The sequence below is a fragment of the Struthio camelus genome, chromosome 1 (assembly GCF_040807025.1).
Source record: "Struthio camelus isolate bStrCam1 chromosome 1, bStrCam1.hap1, whole genome shotgun sequence".
Classification (NCBI taxonomy): domain Eukaryota; kingdom Metazoa; phylum Chordata; class Aves; order Struthioniformes; family Struthionidae; genus Struthio; species Struthio camelus.
This window is the reverse complement of record NC_090942.1, coordinates 52114282-52140056: the sequence shown is the minus strand read 5'-3', so window position 1 is coordinate 52140056 and position 25775 is coordinate 52114282. Positions and strand designations below refer to the sequence as shown.

The following is a 25775-nucleotide window of genomic DNA, read 5'->3' as shown; positions in this document are numbered from 1 at the left end:
CCAGGGCCTTATCTGCAGAGCTGCTTCCCAGCTGGTCAGCCCCCAGCATGTACTGGTGCATGAGGCTATTCCCTTTTGGCCCTTCTCTTCCTTGAATTTCATGAGGTTTCTGTCAGCCAATTTTTCCAGCCTGCTGAGGTCCCCCTGAGTGGCAGCACAGCCCTCTGGTGTATTAACCACTCCTCCCAGTTTTCTACTGGCTGTAAACTTGGAGGGGTGGGGGGAGTGCGTTCGGTCCTATCGTGTAGATCAAATTATTGCATTTCAGTTTCAGAATGGGCTAAAGTTTTTCAGGTGCTAATAGATAATATGCATCCATAGTATGCAGAGGAATTGTACATCTTCACTTTTAGGGAGTGGTAAATGAAGCTTGTACAAACCTCTCATCAATTTAAGGGATTCAGAGGCTTGGCCTTACTAAAAAACTAGTAATTTAGTTCTTGCAAAAACTGGGGAATGACATCTCAAGTTCAAAAACAACCAGGCAAAAGGCTTACTCTTTACCTCAATTGCTGCCTAGTCCACAAGGTCTTTCCCCAACAGCTGTTTAAAAAAAAAAAAAAATCACTGCAGCTTTGCAAAAAATGAAAGAAGTCAGCGTCAGTATAAAAGCAAAGCTAAATCTATGTGACTTTCAAACTTGATTATATGAGCTTGTTGGCTGTTGTGGCAAAAACGCAAATCAATTTTTGCTACAAAAAAGCCTAAAAATGAGTCACAGCACATTTGTCTAAATTAAGTGTTTTTACTTTAAAAAATACTCAAACATTTCAAATTATAAAAACAGAACTGCCTCTTGACTCCTTTTAGAAAAAAGCATACTATTGAAAAAATGTTTATAAAAATAACATCTTGCTGTAAAGCATGCAATGCATTTCTCAAGTTACATGGTCTTTATCTCTTAAACACACCTTCACAAAAACATTTGGCAGAAACATTATTTTGTTAGTGACTTACAGATACACTGCTTGCCTTGGTTTATGACCAGCTAATAGATGTTCCACGGAATACTGAGTATCAACAAGTTTAAACTGTAAAAACCTGGCAAATGATTAACCATGAAAAGCCTGACTCTCTTCTTTCATCCTGTAAGAAAAATATTTGAAGTGAGTAGGGTTTTGGCAAAGTTCCTCTAGCTCCAAGCACCACCTGCAAAAATCAAATGAACAAACTCCAGTCACGTTTACAACTCACGTCATTAACTTTCCTAGATTCCATCTTACTCTGTTTCATACTGTAACATGGATATTATTTTATTATTACTGAGGGTAATACGACACAATGAAGTTGAAGACGAAACAGCAGCTTTCTCATTAACAGTAGCGTTGTTTACCTCGCTGTCAGGATGGGCTTTTCAAAACTTTTCAAAGACAAGGCCTAGAAGTAGATACAGACTTCAAATACATGCTACATTACAAGCCAAGTTGCCACACAGCAGCTTCCAGGAAGCTAGTGCTAAAACTGCTACAAACTTTAGTCTGAAGCAGAAAAAATACGGCTCTAGCTTTAGGTCAAGCATTACAGCTGCCATTTGTCACACGTTTATTTCTACTGCTGATACACTCTGCTACTAAAAAGGGAGAGCTCTGCTCTTGCTGTTAAAGTGGCATTTTTAAGCCAAAACGTGAAATGCAGAACTCCAAGGACATCTATCAGCAACTCACAAATCAGTAAATGCTCTTAACAGCAGACCTGTGACTTTATACACCACTTCCAAATTAAAGTCTGTTTGATTCAAGTAAAAGCAGTAGACCCGGCATTTACAATGAAAGCCCCTGTAGTTTTAACAAAACTGGTTTTGCTTTCGACGAAGTACCCAAGTTACAGAAGTACAAATGAAAGAAAACCAATCACATCATTTCAAACAAGATTTCCACTTTATGTCTTGCTGTATGTGTATCTGTCAGCCCTGTATGTTCTCCCCATATATAAAAAAGGCATTCGACATGGGCCTTCTGCACTGCTCAGTCCTGTGCCCAGCTCAGCCCAAGGGCACACTGCCAAATAAAAAGCGCCAGGGCGGTTTCAGCACTGTTTGCCACCAGCACGCACTTTCCTCACGACTGCTAGAGGCTTTTATCTAAATTCGAACGCAATGCAGCGTTTTGTTTCAGGACAGAGTCAAGTTCACTTTGCTTCTGCAAACTGCAGTCAAAAGTTTGTGCCCCAGCCTGCAGGTAGAGGGGGAAAGGCTTTCAGCAAACTGGTGAAGACTGCCTTAAACTGACAGAGCACACACACAGCATTAGGAGTAGGAAACAGTTGAACGCAAGGCAGATCCTATGCAGAGTTAACTTCACTATTTTACAGTTGTGAGACTAGTAAAACACTCCATGCATGAAATTAACAGATTTATTTAGGTTGGAAGCTTCCAAGCAGGGTATGAAAAAAGCAGGGAAAAAACCCCTAAGCTGAAACACGTATTCAAGAGTCTAAAATTCATTCTCCCAGGGTTTTAGGTCATGCCATCACCAAAACATGAGGTATTAGGTTAAACTGTACATCCCCTAATGACTTACCTCTCTCTCACATAAAAGCAAAGAAACCTGCAAAGCAGGTATGTCCTTCAGCAAACTCTTTCTGAACTACTTTTGGACTCCTATCAAATGCATTCTCTTTGAAAACAGTTTGCATTTCTGTTAAAACAGAACTCAAGCTCTCAAGAAACAAGGTGATCCCCTCTTTTGGGTACTTCAGGAAAGCTTTTTTACTCTTCACAGCCAGGCTTCAGAATGTGACTTTATTGGATAAACTTTAGATTTTGTGTCATGTGATGTGACAGTGGTCCAGTTATCGGACACAATGGCCAGGACTTCATAACTACTTCCAGCAAGAGGAAAAGAGAATAAAAAGCACTGGAGGAATATTTTTTATATATGGGGGAGGAAGGAGGTGTTGTTCTGTTCTGACAGCTGTAATCGCAGGATGGTCAGCAGCACAGGAAGCAGGCATCCAGGCAAGCCCCATTAAAGCTAATGGCAACAAATGAGCATCACGTTCTGCAAGTATTTGTCTGAGGCAAGATGCAACACATGCAAGCCCTTTCCTTTACAATTCGTTTACACAGGCATCAGTTTCCTTGTGTGAATTAGCAAACAGTGAGCCAGTAAGTTAGTTAAAAATTTACTTTGGTTTATTCTTATAACTGCAAGCCTGAGGTCTTCCTATTTTGTTCAGGTAAAAGGAAAAGATAAAGGGAGGAAAACAAATCATTGCTCTGCTAACATTTGCAGTCTGTTTTCATATGATATTGCGAGTTTTTGAAGTAACCATCAGTGAAGCTAGAAAAGATGGTACGCCTTAAGCTTTAGGAATAATATCAAATGTCACTGAGCTGCTAACAGACTATCCTTCTAGAGTTAAAAGTCTGAATTAGTGGATAATTAGTGGATACGAGTTCGAGAACTGACATTCATTTAACTTACTAATTTCTAGTATTTGTAGTAACCAGGCTTGTTACAAATAGGGTAAATGAGCTGGAAGCCATTAATGCTACTAGAACCTGTCAGTATCAAGTCAAGAAATGCATCAGCGCTATGGTCCTGTTAGCATGTATAACAGGATCAACAGCTATCTTACCTAGCAACGCTGTTCTTCACAAACCCTTGCTCCTTTTTACTCTGCAATGCATAAACCCATACACTAGCTACTGCTCATTTGGAAGTTCACAGACACATGCCCACGCAGCTGCATAAGTTATTTAAAATTCTAGTGCAGGGATGCAAAGACTCCCAAACAGCAGCAACAGAAATTCAAATTACAGCATCCTATTTCATCTGTTGTTACCAGCAATACTGTTCCAAGTTTAAACAAAATACAAACAGAAAAAAAAATCCCACCTAGGTCTAGTATTTTTAAACTATAAGCAGTACGTGACATTATTCCCTCTAAACTAGTGCTCACATTATCACAGCCTGCAAGGATAAATGGAGCTTTTAACCAAAGGCAGAGGGGGAAAGAAAAAGAGTTGATATTTCTAAAGTAATATGAACTCATTTGGGAATAAACAGAGGCTGTCACTACAAAGGAGCAGGTGAAGCCCCTCATGTTTAAGGCACTGCTATTTACCTATTACAGAATCTGTCATATATGTTACATATTAACATTTTACAGTTACTCATAAGTCATAAGGTAAATATACAGCACTGGAAGACTGCAATCTAGGCCTCAAAGAGCCACAGGATTTAGTTCAGTTTACAAATGAGATTCACCAGTCACTGCAGCAGCAAGACAGTTAATGACCTCAGTTATGTCAAGAAAACAAATACTCCAGATTAGTTTGCTTATATGGAAGAAGCTTCAACCCTAAAAACCACCAGCAACCACCCACCATTCGTTGTCCCCACAGCTTGTCCAATCTAATGCGTACTTCAAGGATAGCGGGAAAATTTCAGTCCATGCAAAAGGGCATGCCAGTGGTAAAGAATACGAAGGGATATATTTTAATACTCACAGGTTGACTTCAGCCCAAAGCTGTAATGTTGCTGATAACAGCAACAGAGTCCATCAAAACGCACTTGACGTATTTTAATACATGGTAAGTCAAAACTAAAGACTGACACATTCAGAACCAAATCACACCACACACTGCTACTGAGGTTGTTACATTCTATCTTCCCAAGAGTGGATGACTTCTTGCCCTGTACCCCCAGCACAGCACAGAGAATACTATTTAAATAAGCAATAAAACGTCAAATTTCACATTGAGGTAAGACAATTTCAGTTTCAAGACAAGAAATGGCAAGTCAAGTTTGTAAAATATTTAATAGAGCAGTTTCCCAGCAGAATCCTGACCAGAATCATAACCAGACTTCTAAAAAGTATATATATTTTAGATCTGAAAATTTGTCTTTATTTTTTTACAAAACGGATTCCAGGAAGTTTAAAAGGCAATATCATAGAGGACTTAGGCGCAGAAATCAGGTGTAGTCATTTGAAGCATTCAAGTAGGAATATGGTAATATAAATATTTGAAAAGCATCTTTTATCATAAATGTTCCAAACAAAATGTATAACTCATTCCAAACTAAAAATTGAGCTTTATAGCACATATTTCCCTGAACAGAAAAAATAAGTAACTTTTGAAATATTTCTAAAGGCCTGAAAGCTTTTTCCTTGGTTAGTTACATTAGAAGACTTGCCTTTGATTAAATTCCTTCCTTTCCAAATACGGAAAGTATTACATCAGTCCACTGTTAAAACAGACAATATGTTGCAAATTAATTCTGGTATAGTACGTTCCAACAAAGCCTAAGTATAAAGGTGCTGAGGTGGCTTTGAGTTTAGTAGTCATCTCCTCTGCTGACAACTTCTTTGCACGTTGGGCGCAACAGTATAGTATGCTCAAACTGCGCTGTGTATGAGCCTTTAATGTCGCATAAGGGAGGATATGGATCCACTATACCCAAGTCACACAGGTTCTTCAACGCCATTAGGTATTTACTCTCTCCCAGGCGATCTAGCCATCTGCGGCAGAAGGCAAGAGTACCAAAGTTTTCATTGATAACATTTAGCAAGTGTTTTGCTCTTGGAAGCCTGAGGAGGAAAAAGAGGAAAATATCTGACTGACAGCAGAGGTATCGCAACCAACTATTCACTACAGAACTCCACCCCCCCCCCACCAATTAAGAAAAGTTTTAAATTTCAAGGTATTTTAAGGTACAGCCAAGGTACAGTCTTGGGATGTCTTTCTGCATCAGTCAGAGGTGTGTTCACAAACGAAAGTATACCTTCCCCACTGCAGAAAGATACCCTTCAAAACAACTCTGAATGCTGCCAAACACAGCAGCCAACCTTTCCAAACAGAAGAAAGCTAAGTTGTGAATATATCCCCTCCTAACTTCCCAAGCAAAACTAAAAGAATAATTATCTTAAATCTCATTTTATAGAGAAAAACAGAACTTCCCCTGATCCAAAGTGGTTAATAATCTAACCTTATTCAAGAGTAAGCTTGGTAGTCAAAAATTCAAAGTTTTACTTTTGAAGTCCATTTATATTTCTAACCCCAATAGCCTTCAGTTCCAAAAATATGCTGCATTCTTGAAGTACTATTACACAATCTCAACAGAAACTAAACATTAAGAGTCATTTTATTTTATAGTAATACACTGCACCAAGGACTTATAAACCACAAAATATCTGAACAAAACAAATGACCTGAATAGTTTAATAGGACTTTTTCCAGAATATGATATGCTTGTGTGCCACAATCTTCAATAGAGATGTTGATAAAGGGCTTTTTATTTATACATTTAATATATAATAATACACCAACATCATCTAGATATTATTAATATAACTATTGCAAAACTTATTAATGATAGGAAATTTTTAAAACTACTTTAGATTTGTGAAGGCATCATCATGTTTATACTCCGTTTCCATACTCTTTGCAATATTCTGTGTTATTCCACATTTAAAATTAGAGCACAGTACACAGATGCTTGTTTTGGAGTGTCTTGTTATTTTATAACAAGAACATTACTGCCAGAGGACCGTTTATGAGTCCTCTGACAGCCTTAAAATTAGCACAGAATCCGTGCCGTACCAAATCTGAACCCTAAGAGGGTGACAACTCTAGTGCAATATACGAGCAACAGCAAAATCCAACCTTATTGGAACATGCCCAACATCAAAGTTCTTCATATAATGAGAACACTCCATATCATCATGAACAACACCCTTTCCTGTGCTACCAAACGTTTCTATAGCATATACTTCACCTTCCTAAAAAAAAAAAAAAAAAAAAAGTTACAATATGAAAATAAGTGACATTTTGCTGTTCTGATATAACGATCTCAGTATACTAACTTATGAATATAAGAAATTAAATGTGAATAGATTCAACCACCAAATCAATGTAGAGAAAAATACAATATAGCATTTTCACATAGTAGGAAAGTTACAGTGATCTTGAAATAATCAGCTATTAATACTGCTTTGTTTGTTTCAAGCCATAAACATCAGTATGTTTCTACACACAATTTATCAAAGTCACTGTAGTTAAAGTACTGACAAAGAATATGTAACACAGCTAAGAAACTACATTCTGCTTCAAAATATTTGCTTAACTGGAAATAACTCTGTGCTAGTCAGATAAAAGTCCTAGGAAATGTGTAATTTAGACATAGCAAATAGATGTTGATTACAAAGACTTACTGCACTGAAGCACTTTCTGCTCAATTTCTGCAAGAATTTTCTGGCAACAGTTGCTAGTATAAAACCTTAACCTGCTCATTTCCACTCCACAAGATGAATTTCTTCAAGAAATGAAGGTGATATATATCTGCAAGGGCATTATCAAAATTCTAGCCAAAAGCGTATTGAAATGCCATTATATAATCTCATTTCTGCCAAGTGCATTCACATATCCTTAATGGCAGGACTGTGAAAGGAGCTTAACAGGACAAGGTATCAAACATTAACAGACAACTGGAGTTGCACCTTTCAGTTTATCAGGCAGCTTGGAAAGCCACAACCCCAAAATAAGAATCCATATGTAAAACAGTAACATAGGCTTAAAATTCAAGACTAATTCTTAAAGATGTCCCTGAATTCTCAACTGATTTCATTAAACAAAGAGTCACCAAAAGATTCATTTCACACTCACTCATTCAGAATAAAGATTGTCAGAGGCTATATTCTTCTGTCACAAAAATTCACTAGACTGTATTCTGATACTATAATTACAACAGTACCGTAAGAGTCTGGCAGCGCTCCACATTTTTCATAGGCAAAACTGTCTCTAATGATGTAAGATTGTGTCCTAAGTAACTCACAGAAGTTAAATAAATTTAAAAAAAGTCTTCTCCCCAGTGCCTAGACAGTCAATTAAAAACAATCTCAAAGCTCTGAAATCTTTAACTTAAATTTGTTTAGAGAATATTTAAGTTTTATACTAATAATGTATTGATGATAGACGATGTACAAGACTTAGCCACTCACAAAGCTAAAGCAAGAAGGTCACAACAAGCTTTTTCCTCCTTGCTTTCCTAATACTCTCTAATCCTTTCTACACACTCCTAGAGAGAAGAGGACAGTCACAGCTTCCTCTTTTTGCTCCCATCATTAACGAGGTGATCAACAACTATGATATAACTTTGGGGAGATGGGACTGAGCTTATTTCAATAAATCAGTCCTGCCCAGTCCCTTCCTGCTCCTATTCAGCTCTTAAAAGTTTTGCTTACTATGATAAGCTTACTAGTGACCGTTGTTGAACTAGGCTTAAAATTAAGTTAAAAGCTTCTTATCCCATTAACAATCTTCTAAATAAACCTTCTTACCTTGTTAGAATCCAAGCCTACATCAAAATGGTAACTCAATAAATCTGAGGTTACGTATTTTAACGCTGCCTTTCTGACTGGCACAATTTCCCTCATCATGCACAGTAATTTCTCTTCCTCTGCTCCAAAATACTATTCAAATGATATCTTTCATCTAGCCTCTCACACTAACTAGAAATATGCTCAATATTTTTGCAACTAGAAAGAAAAACTGCACTGGAAGCCTTTCAAGGAAAAGATGATACCTAACTGTACTTGCAAAACGTCACCCATAGCTACAATGCTACAGAAACATCTCCCAACAATTACTTGAATGAGAGCAAACTGTTATTTGGTCTTTAAGTACAGAACAAAGAGACATGAAAAGTGTGAATGAGTGGCAAGTCTAAACATCTTTGGTAGCTCCTGCAGGCTCTCAAGTTCACCCTGAAATCTGAATTCCTGTCCTTTTCTCCATTCCTAGGTGTAACATTCCAACGCTTTAAGTAACGTTTACATATTCAAAAGTGAATATGCAAGGAGTTTCCTTAAGCACCACTAATGCAATTCAGATTTCAAGGTTTTTATAGTGGAATTTCAACACCCCCGTTTCAGAGGGTTAGATACCAGATGGAGAAGCCTTGAGCTACTGAGATGGAAAAGTCTCAAAAGTAATCACTCTTTAACAGGGGCACTACAAAGTATAGCAAGGTTGTCCTCTAGTGTTACTGTTCACCAGGATCACAAATAGCACACAAGGACTACACAAGGAAAATACACGAGGAAATATTCTTGCAGTGACATCTGGGGAAACTGTTAACTGAAAGATTTAAGAACTCTTCTTACCTCCATTCTTGTTGCTTCTCCTCCTTTCACAATGGGCACTGTTTTTCCAGCATGTATCCTGTATGGCCCAATTGAGTGTCCATTGAGATTGCGAATTGGTTTCACTTTTGAAGAAAAACATTACAGGTAATTGCCTAACAAACGTTAAACCCTTCAATGCAAATTGTTCTATTGGCCCATACTAAAAGTACAACAGTGACTCATCGTATTGCAGAGGGGCTAAATAGCCCTCTTACAAATTCTAGCGAACATACAAGTTAATTTCACATTTTCACAGCTTCATTATTCAAGACTAACAATTTCACTAATAGGAAGAGTTAATAATAAAGAGAAAACATCTCTTTATTTGTGTATTTTAAGAACAGTTGTTCAGCTCTCATCTTGTCTGTTAAAGATACAATACTTAGAATATTTGCAAGGATAAGCTGAGAAGAACGTGTCTCCGGAGTACAGCAAACCAAGCAGAAACACTTAACCAAGTTACTCATACCATGCTTCTAGTACAAAGGTCTTTTCGATACAATACAAATAAATCAATATTTGTACAAACATATATACTCTGAGAATAGCTATCCTCACATAAAGAAAAGAACTTGCCTTGATATGTTTTGCCATCAATTTCAACCTCATAAGACTCCATAACTTCTTGGATGGCCTCCCCAACATCGCAGAGACGTACATCTATTCCAGCACACTGAAAATAAGGTGAAAATATAAATGGAAAATAATTGCAAAACTTATTTTAAAAGACTTGGTTGGTAACTTGTATAACGACCATACCTTTATTCCAGTATTAGTGGCATCCTTTACCGCTTGTAATAGTCTGTCATATTTTGGATTGAACGTGACTGTAAAAGCACAGTCAATAATACGACCTGAAATCAGTAGAAGTTAATGAGCTTCACAGTCTCTACACTGAAGGATGTTTAAAAAAAAAAAGTTTAATTCATAGGTAAAAACTAACCACTAATATGTGTCCCAAAATCTATTTTGCAAATGTCATCATACTGCAGCACTGTTGGATCTCCAGCATTGGGAGTGTAGTGGGCAGCACAATTATTCAGAGAACACCCAGTAGGAAATGCAAGACCTGCGTTTAAACCATTTTCCTTTATCAGCTTACGCGAGCAGTCTTCTAGTTTTTCACTACAGGGCAGGAGGGAGAGGGAGAAAAAAAAAAAAAACAGTTATCCTTAATATGTTTTATGACGACTTCAAATAAATTAATGCAAGAACAAAAACTCAGAAAAATAGTCAAGCAAATGTTTTATTTTGAAACCTAAAGTATTTGTATACTAACTAGAAGGAGATGCTAAACTGGAAAAAATAAGCACAAGATAGTGATCTTTAGCTTTCTGTGTTATTTCTTTTACTTTTTCCTCAGGCAAAAAAGAGCACCAGTCTTTTTATCTAAATTTAAAGTATTCTTCCCTTCCAAAGTACATTTATTTAATCTGTTCTACAAGAGAAACAGAGGTTGCACAATTAAAGTTTAGGGGGAAAAAAATAGGGCATTTAATTTAGGTTATGGTCTAGTAACCATTAGGAACGTGACAGTAAAGTCCCCGCATTCATCCAAAAAATGTCCAATTAAAATAAGTAAAATAATCTTTTTTTTTAAATTTATTTATTTTAAGCAGTAGCTAGGATAAAATAAAACCTTATGAGACTAGCATTTGTCCTTAGGTTTTCTCTACTTTTAAGCTTTTAACCACTGGAAAGCTACAGGTATAAGAACACTAGTCCATATACCTATATTTAGTCACAGTAAATGTTCTAAACTGCAACTCAAATCAGTGCAAGATACTCCGATTTCATTTAACAAAGCTATTCACTCAGAGTAGTCTGGAAAAATAAAAGCTTACTTTATATGGCAAGTCCCCATAGCCTGAAGTATTCTAGGAAGAAAAGTCATGTTTTGAGAAAATTACAGCTTATAATTAAAGTAGTCAAGCAGTAGAATTTAACATGACAGATTTGTTTCAGCCAGTCTAATGATTACAAAGACAGCTGTCTTCCACCTTCCCTGATGGCATATTATTTCTGTCCATTGCTCTCACATAGCTATTCTCAAACCCAGCTCTGATTAGCCTTCTTCCTATCCTACTCTTGTCAGCACAGTCCTTATTCACATCAGGCTGAAAGCAGCCGATTTTGGAAATTAAATCGTCCTGGATCTGTGCATACCTGGGCAGTAGACATTAATTCCAGATAAACTGAAGGATGGAAAAAGAAGTAGGAAGAGTCAATAAAAGTTTAGGCTAATTATTCTCTTTAGGCTTTTACCAAGTCAATGTTTATATTAACCAACTTGTTCCGTTTTTTATGATCTATTAAGAATAACACAAAGAAATGTTTTTGGGTTTCCCCAGAAACATCAGACAGTGAGGGACAAAATATAGATAAAATCCTCCCATCTTGGACTGAGTGTGTCCCCATGCAGTCTGTACGCCTCTTCCCCCACACCCAGCATCAGGCTGCACCTGCACTGCTCATCCACATAATACTTCACTGACAATTCTGGCAAAGGTTGAGACGTTTTTTATGACTGCTCTTGCTGCTTCTCTCGGCCTCACTGGGGAACTTACGTACAAGAGCAGCAGAGACACAGAACAGTAAAAATCAAGCCCATCTACCTAACATAACTGAAAGCTGAGTTTGAAATGCAGTATGATCCCAGGCCCTGTAAAGCTGCATAAGCTAATAATATGTTAACAAAGGAAACTAAAAGGGATTAATCGAAGATACTGGTTGAGTGCTTCAAACCAAAACCTCCATAAAACTCATGATATAGACAATTAAGCACACACAATTGAGATTCCCTCTGAAGAAAAAATAAAAATTTATAACAGAGGTCTTCGAGAAGACCAGCGTCCTCACCAGATTTCTATCATTGTCATTCCAGGCTTTATCCAGCTCATAACGTATTTTCTCACTTGTCTATGTGCCTCTGCAGCTTCCCGAAAATCATTCCAGATTTCCTCACTGGCTTGATCTAGTGCTTTCTTTTCTTCACTAGTTGTTCTCCAAGCAGCAGTCCGTCTTTAAAATAAATAGAGCGTTACGAAAAGTTATTATAACTTTACCTACATTAGTCATTACAACACCTGCAGTGTTAATGCAGGTGCTAATGCAGTGCATAGCTTCTTAACAAGTGTCATAGTTGTTATTTCATTCACATTCTTTCTATATTTGCTGGATAGTGAGTTAACATCTGTTCCAGGAGAACAGATTGTTATTTTGGCTCTTTGATAGGGTCATAGCATAGATATAAGAATAGTTTTGAATAGACAACTAAATATAAGATTAATTTTGAATATTCTTTCATTATGCAAAAACCACAGAAGTAAGGTTCCAAGAAAATACATACCTTAAAGCACTCTATCAACTGTCCAAACTTAACTTAAAAAAAACCACTCATATAACTAAAAAGTAGATATACACTTTGAATGGCAAAGCTGGTGGCCCTGTAATGACACAAAAAATTGTAGTGATAATTCAAAGAGCTCTGTGCATGCTGTGCAAAACAAACCAGTACAAATCTGCAGATCCCTATCCTGTAGATAGGTGACCAAAGGAAAAGGACAGGGGACAAGACAGACTGAAGATGCTGAAGTATGTTGTAACTTGGTCTCATGTTTCTGAACTTCGAAATTAACTTTCATCTTCGTGTAAGTGGGCTGATTCCAAGCTAGCAACAGAATATAACAAGTTGAAGGACAAGTTTTTGAAAGATAGAAACGCAGTCACCTCTTTCATGTAATCACTCTGCTCTAAGAGGTTCCTTCACAGCCAAGAACAGGTGTGAGAGTGAGCAGAGAACATGCCCTGCACGTTTTCCGAACTTATTTTGAACGGAATATTTATATAGTGTTAAGAGACCTGCATTCCTAAGAGACTTGAGAAGATAAAGGATAACAAGCTCTTCCATAACATTTTTCTTAGAATGACCATAGGATCCAAGTATGTTGAGACCTTTCCGCTTGTGTCCCTTGAACTTCTTCCTCCTTTTCAAATAAAGAGCAGCACAAAGAGAAAAAGCTCCACAGTTAGTTTTCTGAGAAGTTTTCTTGCTCTGTGAGCAAACATCACACATACTATTCAAATTCCTAGAATTTGCCTCAACACTCGTGAATTGTGCCAAGAAAGCAAGAGGCTGCTGCAACACCCGAGTCTGCTTGCTGCACTGCGAAACTGGGCTACTTTCAGCATGGTAGCCATGGTACAACTATGTAGAAAAGGCATATCGCAGAAACATGGAGGAGGAAGACTCAAGGGCTCTTTCAGACTGCTCTGGATTCCAGCTGGTAACACCTTCCAGCAGTAGCAAGAGCTGCAGGGAGAGTCTGGGCAGCTGCTCTGACATCAATGAGAGATTTAACTGCAAGCTCCAGCAAGCAGGCAGGGAGCTGTCCTAGCTCCATCGTACTGTATTCTCAGTGTATATTCCCACTATAGAGAGAACACAGGGGCAAAATAGAGACCTTCTACACTTAAAAAAGTATTGCATCAGACCCAAAGCTGTTTGCTGCTAAAGTTGTACCACTGCTGTCCAGGAGCTCAGGAAAAGAGGCCACAAGAAATTCTGCTTGAGCTTAAGCACTCCAGGAGATATGAAAATCAAGTGAACAGACACTGGTCTAAGCCCAAACACCAATGCCCCTAACAGGTACACGGGTAGGTAACAAGCCTTCCTGAGGACATAGTTTCCTCCTGTGCTAGCTTCCATGCAAGCCAGCATAAGAATTTCACCTCTTGCTCCAAGCCATTGTTCCCACCTTTACAATCCACAGCCCCTAATTTGGGCTGCTACATCTCTATAGGATTGTGCTGTAACCTGGATTTTCGTGATCCAAAGAAAAAATCCTAGATAAGAATTCCCCCAGATTATTTTAACTCACATAACAACACAGAGGCAGAAACAAAAAGTCAGTAATGTGGGGCAAGAATTTAAGCCAGCTTTACCAAAATAATCATATAATGAAATATTGCTTATAGACTTTCTGCCCTCCATGTGGAGTCATTTCAAATTCAGATATCTTTAACAAGAATGCAAGCCTTCAGACAGAACTAAATACCTAAGATTAAAAAGCTGTAAGTCTGTTGTCTATATAAATACTGATTTGCTATTTTTCACTGTAAAACTGAATGAAACCAGTTTTACTTCTACTTCCCACACAAAACACAATTCTAGATTCATGAGAGGTAACTTTAAAGAGCATGTGACAGAGTTAAGAATAGAAGAGAAAAACAGAAGTGTAAGAGAAGAATGTTTCATCAACATATAAAATGAAAGTATTATTCAGAATAGGAAATATTCTGACACATGTCAACTACTCACTTAAGAAGCTGCTTATGCATTTTAATATTTAAATAAAAAAGTATGAACAAAACTAAGCATATGGACTTTCCCTTGGTTGAGGAGGATTGAGTTAGAGATCATTTGGGCAAACTTGACATCCACAAATCCATGGGCCCCGATGGGATGCACTGAGGGAGCTGGCAGATGCTATCGCTAGGCCACTCTCCATCATCTTGGAAAGGTCCTGGAGATCAGGAGAGGTGCCTGAGGACTGGAAGAAAGCCAATGTCACCCCCGTCTTCAAAAAGGGCAAGAAGGAGGAGCCAGAAAACTACAGGCCCGTCAGCCTCACCTCCATCCCTGGAAAGGTGATGGAACAACTGATGATGGAGGACAAGAAGGTGATCAGGAGTAGTCAGCACAGATCCACCAAAGGGAAATCATGCTTGACCAATCTGATAGCCTTCTCTGATGGAATGACTGGCTGGGTAGATGAGGGCAGAGCAGTGGATGTTGTCTCCCTGGACTTCAGCAAGGCTTTTGACACAGTCTCCCATCACATCCTCCTAGGTAAACTCAGCAAGTGTGGGTTGGATGAGTGGAGAGTGAGGTGTATTGAGAACTGGCTGGAAGGCAGAGCTCAGAGGGCTGTGGTCAGTGGCGCAGAGTCTAGTTGGAGGCCTGGAGCTAGCGGTGTCCCCCAGGGGTCAATACTTAGTCCAGTCTTGTTCAATGTATTCATCAGTGACCTGGAGGAAGGGACAGAGGGCACCCTCAGCAAGTTTGCTGATGATAAACTAGGAGGAGTGGCTGACACACCAGAAGACTGTGCTGCCATTCAGAGGGACCTGGACAGGCCGGAGAGTTGGGTGGAGAGGAACCTCCTGAAGTTCAACATAAACAAGTGCAGGGTCCTGCACCTGGGGAGGAATAACCCCATTCACCAGGACAGGCTGAGGACTGACCTGCTGGAAAGCAGCTCTGCAGAGAAGGACCTGGGAGTCCTGGTGGACAGCAAGCTGAGCATGAGCCAGCAATGTGCCCTTGTGTCCAGGAAGGCCAAGGGGATCCTGGGCTGCATTAGGCAGAGTGTTGCCAGCAGATGGAGGGAGGTGATCCTGCCCCTCTCCTCAGCCCTGGGGAGGCCTCCCCTGGAGTACCGCGCCCAACTCTGGGCTCCCCAGTCCAAGAGAGACATGGCACTCCTGGAGAGAGTCCAGCGGAGGGCTACTGAGATGATGAGGGGACTGGAGCATCTCTCCTCTGAAGAAAGGCTGAGAGAGCTGGGCCTGTTGAGCCTGGAGAAGAGAAGACTGAGAGGGGATCTCATCAATGTGTATGAGTATCTGAAGGGAGGGTGTTGAGAGGATGAAGCCGGTCTCTTCTCAGTGGTGCCCAGCAACAGGACAAGAGACAATGGGCAGAAACTGAAACACAGGCAGTTCCATTTGAGTCTAAGGAAAACTTCTTGACTGTGAGGGTGACAGAGCACCGGCACAGGTTGCCCAGAGAGGTTGTGGAGTCTCCTCCTCTGGAGGTATTCAAAACCTGCCTGGACACGATCCTGGGCAATGTGCTCTAGATGACCCTGCTTGAGCAGGGAGGATGGACTAGATGATCTCCAGAGGTCTCTTCCAACCTTAGCCATTCTGTGATTCTGTGATTTACTTTAAGGGAATTATGAAAAGAAATTATTTTACGTTCCTCAGAAGAATTCTCCCATTACAGAATATTCTTGGTACTGAAAAGACGCCCCACTTAAAACCACTTAGAAAAGCTTATTTAAAATAAATAGTAGTAAAACCAGAGTAAAACATTTAAACTTCAATAGCTGGCTGCATAACAGAGGTGTAAAAATTGTATATGTCGTTTGTTAATAAATTATGGATGACATGTTTGTAATATATTTCCTGGATTGCTTAAACCATATCATTCTGAATGTGGCATACACATGTATAGGCAAACACTTAGTTCCTAAGCATGAAAGTCTTTACTGGATCAGCCCTTCAAGAGTACCTTGTGAAAGTCCTATCATTAACATATTAATATTGTACATGCAAACAAGGCAGTCATTTATAAATGAATAGGAACATGTATCGTGATCAAACTGGAGTCGTTAAAAAGAAAAAAGACGACCTCCACACACAAAAAAATAATAATCTCATAACAGTGAAATTGTATTATCTGTGAACATCTGAACATATTTTATAAGATGTACTGAACTCTTAACTACGTTGCTCACATTCTATCAGAAATAGGCCCTGGCTTTATACAACCAGGAAAAGTTCAAAATAATTTGATCCTGGAAAAAAACACTTCTTGAAAAATAAACAATGCTTACCAAAATAAGTATTTTCTACTTTTTTTCCTTTGGTTGAAGCTATCTGAGTTTTGATTCAAAACTTCCTGGGAAATTTTTAGAATCATACTGGGTCTTTTCATTCAAATTTTCATGTAATTCATGCTGATTTTTTCCCCCCCAGTCAAGTCAAAAAAGGCCTTTCATAACACTTCCTATATACAGGGAAAAAAAACTCTTCAAGTTCAGTTGGCATATTCTAGTTCCTAACAAAACACATAATGAAATAGTAACCTGTGAAAACGGGATGCAGAATGCAGATCTCTGTTCTGGCAGGCTACTAGAAACTGCTGCTTGTTTAGTAAAACTGCACAGTATTCACATATCACTAAGAATTGTAAAAGATAGTTTTAGTCATCCTATCTGTATGATCATAAAAACAAAGAGAAGCAAAGTGCACAATATACCACTTAGGCTTTTTCATTAACCTCTCATACTCCGAGACTGACCTGCCTCTACAAAATTCAGTGAGGAAAGGTGTTAGTCTCCAGCTTCCTGTAGACATCCACCTACAAGTTTAGACATAGACGATCTGGATGCTTTCTACACAGGAATATTCTATTATCTTTGTTTTAGTTCTTTATCATGATCTGGAACATATCACTTCTGTTCTGTTTATATCAAATAATCACAAAACATACCCCACAAGTTTACCTAATGGTGAAAGAGAAAAACAAACAAACAAACAAAAAAGAGGCTAACAGGCAGGTGCAGGGTCTTGCCTTTTAACTGGCTCAAATCGCAGCAACAAGTTTCCTTCAACGGTACTGACTTACACAGAACATCATCAATTTTGTTTTTGTGTAAGGTTATTAAAATATAAATTTGTTTGTTCCAACTTAATTAGTTCTAAGACTATAGAACTATTCTCCTGGCAGTTTACAACCTGGCACGTCATTATGTATTGGCCAACGGTGAATTTTATTATTTGCTTCTCCCACATCCCCCCGAGTTGGGAGAATTACTTAGTAAACATTTCTTTCAACAAACTTAGCCATGTTCTCAATTAGTTAACAATAGATTTATTCACACACCATAATTGCCACACTCCGCAGTTGCCACCTAAGCCTCTCTGCACAACTTCTCTTCCCTCCGGGTACATTTTACTTCTTCAATAAGGGAAAAAAAAAAAAACCACCAGGAGATGCAAACATGGCTCAACTATCATACTGGAGATATACTAGAAAGCTATTTTACGATTAAATCCCTTTCTACCCTGTACTCTTCGAATGTCTGTTGCAAAACAATCCGTTTGAGTGTTCACAAACTTTCACCCCAAACCTTTGTTATTTGTGACAACAGTTAATATACTAGAAAGAAAAGCAGTAGAGAACATACTTCCACACTGTAGTTAGTATTTTGGACTCTGCAAGTAAGCAAACTGCACAGTTTACTAAAATATGAATTTATGTCTGGGAGACCACGTGAGAAAACCTCCCCCAAAACTGCTGTATAATAGTCTCTCCTCTAAGTTTTATAAATTGGAACTGTGTGAAGGCTCAAAATTTTTCTTACAATCTGTTAATGCCACATTGGTCCCTTGGTCCCAAGGTTCCCTGTCTCAGGGCAATTCTGCTCAGATAGCCCACACCTTAAATTTCTGGCCTAAAGACTTTTAGTTGTTAGATAATGCAGTAAAAAAATTGCATTACAAATCACTTTATCCGTTTAGTTGTACATTAACGCTTCGCAACTCAGCACTTTCAGATGACAGTATTTATTTTTTACGCTTAAAATACTTACCCATCCTGTGTTGATGGATATTCACATTCTTCACCCTTTGGGAATATGTTGCTGGGATACAGATCACATATTGGAATAGAAGGTGGATCTGTCTGGACCTTTGCTGTTGAGTATAATTTAAGAAAGTTTCACAAATCATACATTGGAAATGTTAAGTACCTCTTTTCAACTGTAAGACAAATTAAACAATAAAACCTATTTAAGATCGCCTTACTAGGATTTGGGCTTTTACCCAGAAGACACCACATCATGATGCCCTCAAATGACTTCATTTGGTCAACATTTAAGCTGGCACTCAGGGATACCAGAAAGAAGAAAATTCATCCAGACTTGGCCTGAGAACCTAAACTGCATCCCAAAGTTTGTTTCAACTGCCAGCAACAGCACTTAGATAGGTTTAACTGAAAACTCAAGCAAAGTCTATCTTTCTTTTTGTGCTTGATACTTACGTCCTTTCTTCTTTTTCTTCTTCTTCTTTTTTTTCCCTGTTGCTCCATCTCCTTCACCCTCTCCATCTACAGGAAAAAAAAAGTGCTCAGATGAACATAAAATAGCCACAATGAACAAAATAATTTTGGATGAGATGCAAAACTATCTGGACTGAGCACTTCTTCTTTCATTTCGGAAGAAGTGAATGCAATAATTTACAGATTTATTGTGAGCTCCCAGATACACGCGTAAAAAGAAATGGATAAAAAAAAAAAGACAGCTAGAAACTGCCACCAAGCCACTAGCATTTTCAAGATCCTTCCCAGACCAGATACAGACATAAGAAAATACTTCCTAAAGCACTGCTACTAGACTGTCTTTCCAATTGCTTCCTTAATGCTAATGACTTCAAACATATCAGCAACCAGAAAAAAAGAAGCTTGGAGAAAGAGTTTTCAGTAAGTCCTACTTCATATCCTCTATTCTCAAGTCATCCAGCTAGAAGTTGGGGAGCATAAGGGTGAAACTATTAGATACAACAGCTAACAAAAAGCTAGGAACTCATGCTTCATATCAATCTCCTTATGCCTTAGCTAAAGAAAACTTAACACTCATCTGGAAAGAGAAAAACAAAACAAAGCAAAACAAGTCCAATAGCAACTACAGATGACAGCAGTCGGCTCAGAATGGAGCTATACCTGGAAACATAGGAAAAGTCACAACCAGCGCTGGATGAAAACAGTGTCTATGGCATGTACCACTGCAAAACACAGTATACAAGCAACAAGAATCAGCCAAACCACACCGCAGTCGCATTTCAGAGATAACAATATCCCTGTGGACTTTATGCTTGGCTACATCTAATGCTTATTTATCTCTTACACAAACTATTTATCTTAATGTGATACTATCTAACTGCACCTTCTGGAACTAACCACAAGTTAATTTCAAAATGGGTATATACACTAGCCAACTGCACTTATAACATTGAAATTATTTAAAGCAAACAGTAAAACTGTAATAACTTCCAGAATCAATCAAGGCAAAGCACTGCTGTTTTGAATGCATTTACACAGAATCCTGTATTTGTTCATTTATTAAAAAATTGTCCAGCTGTTCCTGACACTACATTTTCAAGCCTTTAATGATAGTCAAGGTCATGTGAATTTTGTAAGGTAGCAACTGCTGTAATCCTGCTATTGGGGCAAAATACAGTAGTGTAGCCCTCAAGCTCCTATCAATATTAAGTATCTCATTTTGAAATCTGTATTAAAAAAATTGTAATTGTGTTTTGTAACTGCAGTTCAGTCCAGACTATCAGATTCTTCTTCTACACGTTTACCAGGCAGCTGATTAACACTAAACAGCACATGTGTATTTCTTTATAACATGGTACCCTTACCACATTTCTCTTGACCTTGAACTGTGCTTCCAACCAATCATCAAGAAATACATTAGATATAACTCCAGTTCATTCACCAAGTGATGTATGGATATTTTTAGAACCTGAGGCCTAAACTGCAAAAGCCAACAATGTTTCTTAAATTTGTCTGTTGCTATTTGCTTATCATGGCTTTTTCACACGTCACTGCACGTGAATCTGCCAATTAGCAAGCCAAACTAACTGGGCCTATGCTTTCACGTCCTTGGAGACTGCTGCAGACCAACTGTGCTGCCAGAAACATAACTACTGCATGTGACTAACACCCCACTCGTCTTCAGGTTGCCTAGCTGACACTAAAAAAAAAAATGTTCACAAGAAAAACAACCTTAGGTCTTTGCAAAACGGAAGCCTGTCCGTATGCCATTTCGGTATAGCTATTTAATAACTGTACCTAATTTCATACATAAATGTTACTTATCAGCACATTTTAACGGTGGGGTGGAAACCTGAAGAGCACTTCCTAATCTTTCCCATCTTTCAAAAGGCATACAGTGTTATTTCTGAGACTAATCAGTTAGCGGGCTTGTCAGGGGCAGGGTACATAGATGGCAAGAGGCGAAAATTAGTGCAGGCAAAAACACACAGTAGTTTTCAAAAAAATATGAGAGCAATTTTTCTTCTGCAAAAACATTGTCCTTTTTCTGAAAATATATTCAAGTCAAATGTGGAAAATAAGATTATATTTCAGAGATAACAGCACTTTAAATTTTCAATTTTTTTTTTTTAAATAACTGCTAATACTTACACTGTAAAAAGCATATGAGAACATGGTACTTCATAGATGAAGAAATTACTTCTCCTGAGATGGAATTACAACTATTTTAATCATTTTCAAATAATTCTTTTCAGTACAAGGAATTTTACTATCCTCCCCAAGGCTTCCTGGCTTAGTTGCAAACAGGGCAAAGCATACATTTTATTAATGTAACTACCTTTCAACTCCATAACCTGAAATATAGCATCAGAATAATCCATCAGAATATAGTTCTAGGAATAGTAATTGCATAAAACTCGATACTATACTTAGAATCTAAGTGTTCAAAGATCAGTTTATTTATAATTTTACATATGCCAACACTCTTGTTCATTTCAGATTTTTTTTTTATTTCTATATCTAATTTATTATATTCTGGAATGATGAATTGCAGCAATAGCCTGCTAAAAAGTTTTCTGAGGAGAATGAAAATAAATATTTTAGGATGCTGAGGCAACTTAAAATGCTAATTCATAAGAAAGGCACTAAATGACTAATTTGAAAAATGTATTTTCCTAAAGGTTCATTTTTATTAAGAACCACTTGTCAAAACAAAGACAATACAGCATTTTTACCTGATATCTCTACACAAGAGATGCATCTAGCATGGATTTCAGTATCAGACGTTTCCGAGGTACTCGTTTAAAATTTCAGTTATGTAGCATCGGCAACAGGCAAGGTGTATGCCTTGCTTGTGTGTTAATCCCTCCTCAGTTCAGCTTTAATGAAAAATCAGGACCACAGAGGAACACGTTTCAAGTCACCAGTAAAGATTAAGACAGCATATACATTGAAACGCTTCCTCCCAAATTTCACTGCATTTTTTGTTCAAAGCCAAGAATAAGAATTATAATTTGGAACGTACACTTATACTGCAAATGGTAACACAAGTGAGAATGATTTATAACTTGTCTTATCTCAAACTAAACCTTTCTCTGCAGTAATAAGACCACAGGAAAACAAGAAGTCTTTAACAAAGCTGTTATCACAGTTTTTATATAGATACATATATTATACACACATATATACGCATATATATTATACATACACACACACACACATATAAAAATATATTTTAAAATATATTTAAAAATGAAAAAGGCTGAACTGTTGCCAAAAAAGATGTATAGCATGGCATCTCATCTTCCCTAAAACAACTGAAAAAAAAAAGAAAATCCTCCGACATGCATATAATAATGTATGTTAAGATGGGAGTCTGGGAAGAGACTGAAACTGGAAGTGGTAAGGGAAGAAAAATAAGTTACACTTGCCTTCATCATCATCATCTCTTTCCTTCTCCTCCAGTGTTTGTTTATCCAACTGTTTCGCTACATCATCAAGGGCACCTTCCATTTCTTTATCTGTTTCTTGTCCTGTTTGTAAAATTAAAATACAACTTCATACAAAAGTATAGCTCTATATTAGTATACAATAACCCCCAACTCTGTATAGAAATATTGCGTTAGAATATTGTGTTATAACTCATCCAAAAGATACCTGAGCGCATTTTCCCCCCCCCAAGCAAATCCGATGTGTCAAGTGCACAACCATAGGGCCCAAAGTGACAGGTGCCATTATTAAAACTTCAATATAAAAGTAACATTATCCAAACACTTCTGACCACTTTTTTCTGCCAGCATAACTAACTCTGCTCACCCTAACACCAGCCTGGTCAAGCGAGATAATATGGGTGTGAAGCAGATAATTAACAAACATAGAGCATGATCCTCACTAACTGCTAGCTTGCTAAAACAAACCCAAGCCCAGGCTGTAGCTCCTTTGCACTATATGCCCAGACTTGCTCCAGACTCTCCTGCTCAGAGAACCTGGGAGGGGTACAGGGCCTCCCTCATGCGCGACGACTTTTCAAGCAGCAGTTTTACGCCTGTTCCCCCTCCGGGCAGGGGAGGGCCTGACGGACGGGCTGGCTCCCCTTCCTGCGCGCACAGCAGCGGGGAGCTCTTCCCTCACGCCGACCTCCCCGGTGCTGAAGGCCGGGTGCTTCCTCCCGGCCGCGGCGAGCCACCGCCACCGCCGAGCCCCTTGGCTGCGGGGACCCCCCTCAGCCCACGCAGCCGCCACGGGCCGGGACAGCGGCCTCGGCGGCGCCCATCACCCCACCCCGAGGGCGCACGGCAGGGCCCCGCAGCCCCCCGGGGCGGCAGGAGGCGAGGCCCGGCCCGGCCCCTCAGCCGAGGGCCCCGGCCCTTACCCGCGGGGGCCGCTTTGCCCTTCTTCTTCTTCTTGCGCTTCTTCTTGGCGCCCTCGTCCGCGCCCAGCCCCGCCGCGCCGCCCTCCGCGCCGTCCCTGTCCTCGGGCTCCGGCGGCAGCTCGCCGTTGAGGTGCTTCTCCGCCTCGGCGGCGGCGCTGCCCGCCGGCCCCGCGCCCGCCATGTCGCCGCGGCCGCGCCGCCTCCGACACACGGCGCGAGCGAGACGGGGCGAGGGCAAGAGAGAGAGAGAGAGAGAGAGAGCGGCACGGCCCGCCCTCACTCTATGGTGAGCGCGAGGCACGCCGGGAAGGCTGGAGGACTCCGCCGGGTAGCAAGCACCTCCTACCGCTGCTCTCGTCCCGCGCGCCGCCCGCGAGGGGCGGGGCCCAACGGCCGGGGCCCAACGGCCGGGAGCGGGGGGTGGAGGGGGAAGGGCGGCCCGGCGCGCCCGCTGCCGGCGGCGGGCCCAGATGTGGCGCTGGCTCGTCCAGCGGCCGCCCCGCCGCCTGTCTCTGGGCCCGGCAGGCGCGGTGCAGCGCCCGCTCCCCCGGCTGGCGGCGGGCGCGGGGCACGGCCGGGCTGGCCGATGCCTTCGTGGTCGCCCGTCTTTGTCTGTACCAGAAGATCCGTGCCCAGACAGCGCCAGCTTCCTATTTTTAGTCCCCAGGCAATACGCAGAGCTGTGGCAGGGTCCCGTTTTACATGGGTCTGTGCTTTTTGTGGGGAGAGCATACTGGTGAGGGCCCTTTTTGGCCCCCCGGTTGTTCTCCGACATGCTGTGTTTACGATCCCGCATCGCCCTTGCCTTTCTCGCAGGGACGGTTCAGACTTAGATGTGCCTCTGGGAGATGGTTCCTCCCAGAAGTGAAAAATGGGGTGAACGTTCCCTTCCGCTGGCTTTTCACCTGCTCTAGAAACAAGGAGGAAAAGGATGTTTCCTTGTTAGCGTGCACCCACCACCTTCAGTTCTGTTCTTTTCTCAGGGCCTCGGGATTTGGGACTTCTTTGTGCCCCAGTCGTTATAATACGGCGATAACTTTTGTATGAGTGTCTCCACAGCACTCTGAAACAGCACTTCCTTACTTTGCAGGGCAGTTGTGAGGTAAGTACGTTAAAGATTGTGAGAGATCCGGACCGATGTTCTGAGTGGAAGGGGTTACCTAGTGGTATAGGCAAGGAAGAAAAATGTATAAAGGCAAGGCCCGGCCCCATCTTTTAGTCCTGTTGTAATGCACAAGGATTCCAAATCAAGCTGCTAGGGTGACACAAAATATTTTCACATAATTGAATTTTAATTCAGAGAGAGTCAGTGGAGAAAGATGACAGGCTGGTAGTTTGTTGTGATGGAAGGTTCCAGAAGTGTGGGCTGAGCGCCAACAGCGGCAAGTTATTCTGTGTTCGTGGACAAGTACCTTCTTGGGGAAATACAACAGAAAATGGAAAATTTTATTAAAAACATAACAATCCTCTACAGGAACAATTGCCGTGAAAGGTTGTATAGCATTTAGGAACGTTAAGATTTTGCAGCTTAAGAACACTGAACAAATGAGAGAGAACTTGTACTGCAGGAAAATAATATAAGAAAAGAATAACTTGTTCAAAGTCCCATGAAGCAAAAAAGGGAAAATTCTGCTATAGGAAAACGTAGTAAAGGGTACTGCCTTATCCTATTTCCTCCGGTACTTAAGATGCTATAAAACCAAGGAGCAATATCTGTATCGTCATCATTCACTAGTTTTGTTAAATCAACTTAATTCCTAACATTACTGTACTGGGCTTGCACTTCTCACAGTCTTTCTACTAGTATAACTGTGTTGGCTAAAAATATGATTATCTTTTTTTCCTTGTTGGTATGTTTTAACACCTGCTGTAGATATATTTGTATTATAGTATAGTAGTACATAGTGTTGCGCCTTATCTAGCACAGCTGTGGTTCCCTTGCAGCCAGGCCTTTGCTTAGGAGAACTGGTAATGCTTTATGCTTCACTGAGGCACGAATTCTGCCCCTCAGCCTCAGAGTCCAGCTCCTTGTTTCCGTTCTTCCCCCTCAGCTCAGACTCAGGACACAGTCACCTCCACACTCCTTCTGACCTGCTACAGCAAGCACAAGGCTTCAAAAGGCAAAGCTAATACACTAGTACTGATCAAACAGATTTCATCTGGGTTTGCGGGGGTATCTCAGCAGTACTGTTGCCAGTGCTTTTGCTTGTAAGAACACTTGAATGTGGAAACATCCATCCAGGCCTTTTACAGGACCAGGATGGGTGCAGGGAATCTGCCTCCTTTGTGCTCCCATGCTGCACAAAGGCAGCGCTTCAGGCACGTCCAGCACAGGAAGACAAGCCTAACGGGTGGGGATATGCTTGTTCCCCATTTAAACCATATTGTTATATGCCCCTGTCAATTAGCATAGCTGGACCACCT

The 25775-nt window shown here is 40.1% G+C and overlaps 1 protein-coding gene across 1 annotated transcript; it reads right to left on the bottom strand.

Moving 5' to 3' along the window:
* Window positions 1-4745: 4745 nt before the first annotated feature.
* METAP2 (methionyl aminopeptidase 2) lies at window positions 4746-23695 on the bottom strand. The gene is made up of 11 exons (XM_068938002.1): window positions 23352-23695; window positions 22411-22512; window positions 18962-19027; window positions 18513-18615; window positions 11989-12150; window positions 10073-10254; window positions 9889-9983; window positions 9706-9802; window positions 9109-9212; window positions 6611-6726; window positions 4746-5535 (listed from the first exon to the last, which is right to left on the bottom strand). The coding sequence occupies exons 1-11, from the start codon at window positions 23530-23532 to the stop codon at window positions 5283-5285; spliced, it is 1461 nt and encodes a 486-aa protein (XP_068794103.1). The 5' UTR covers window positions 23533-23695; the 3' UTR covers window positions 4746-5282.
* Window positions 23696-25775: the final 2080 nt, after the last annotated feature.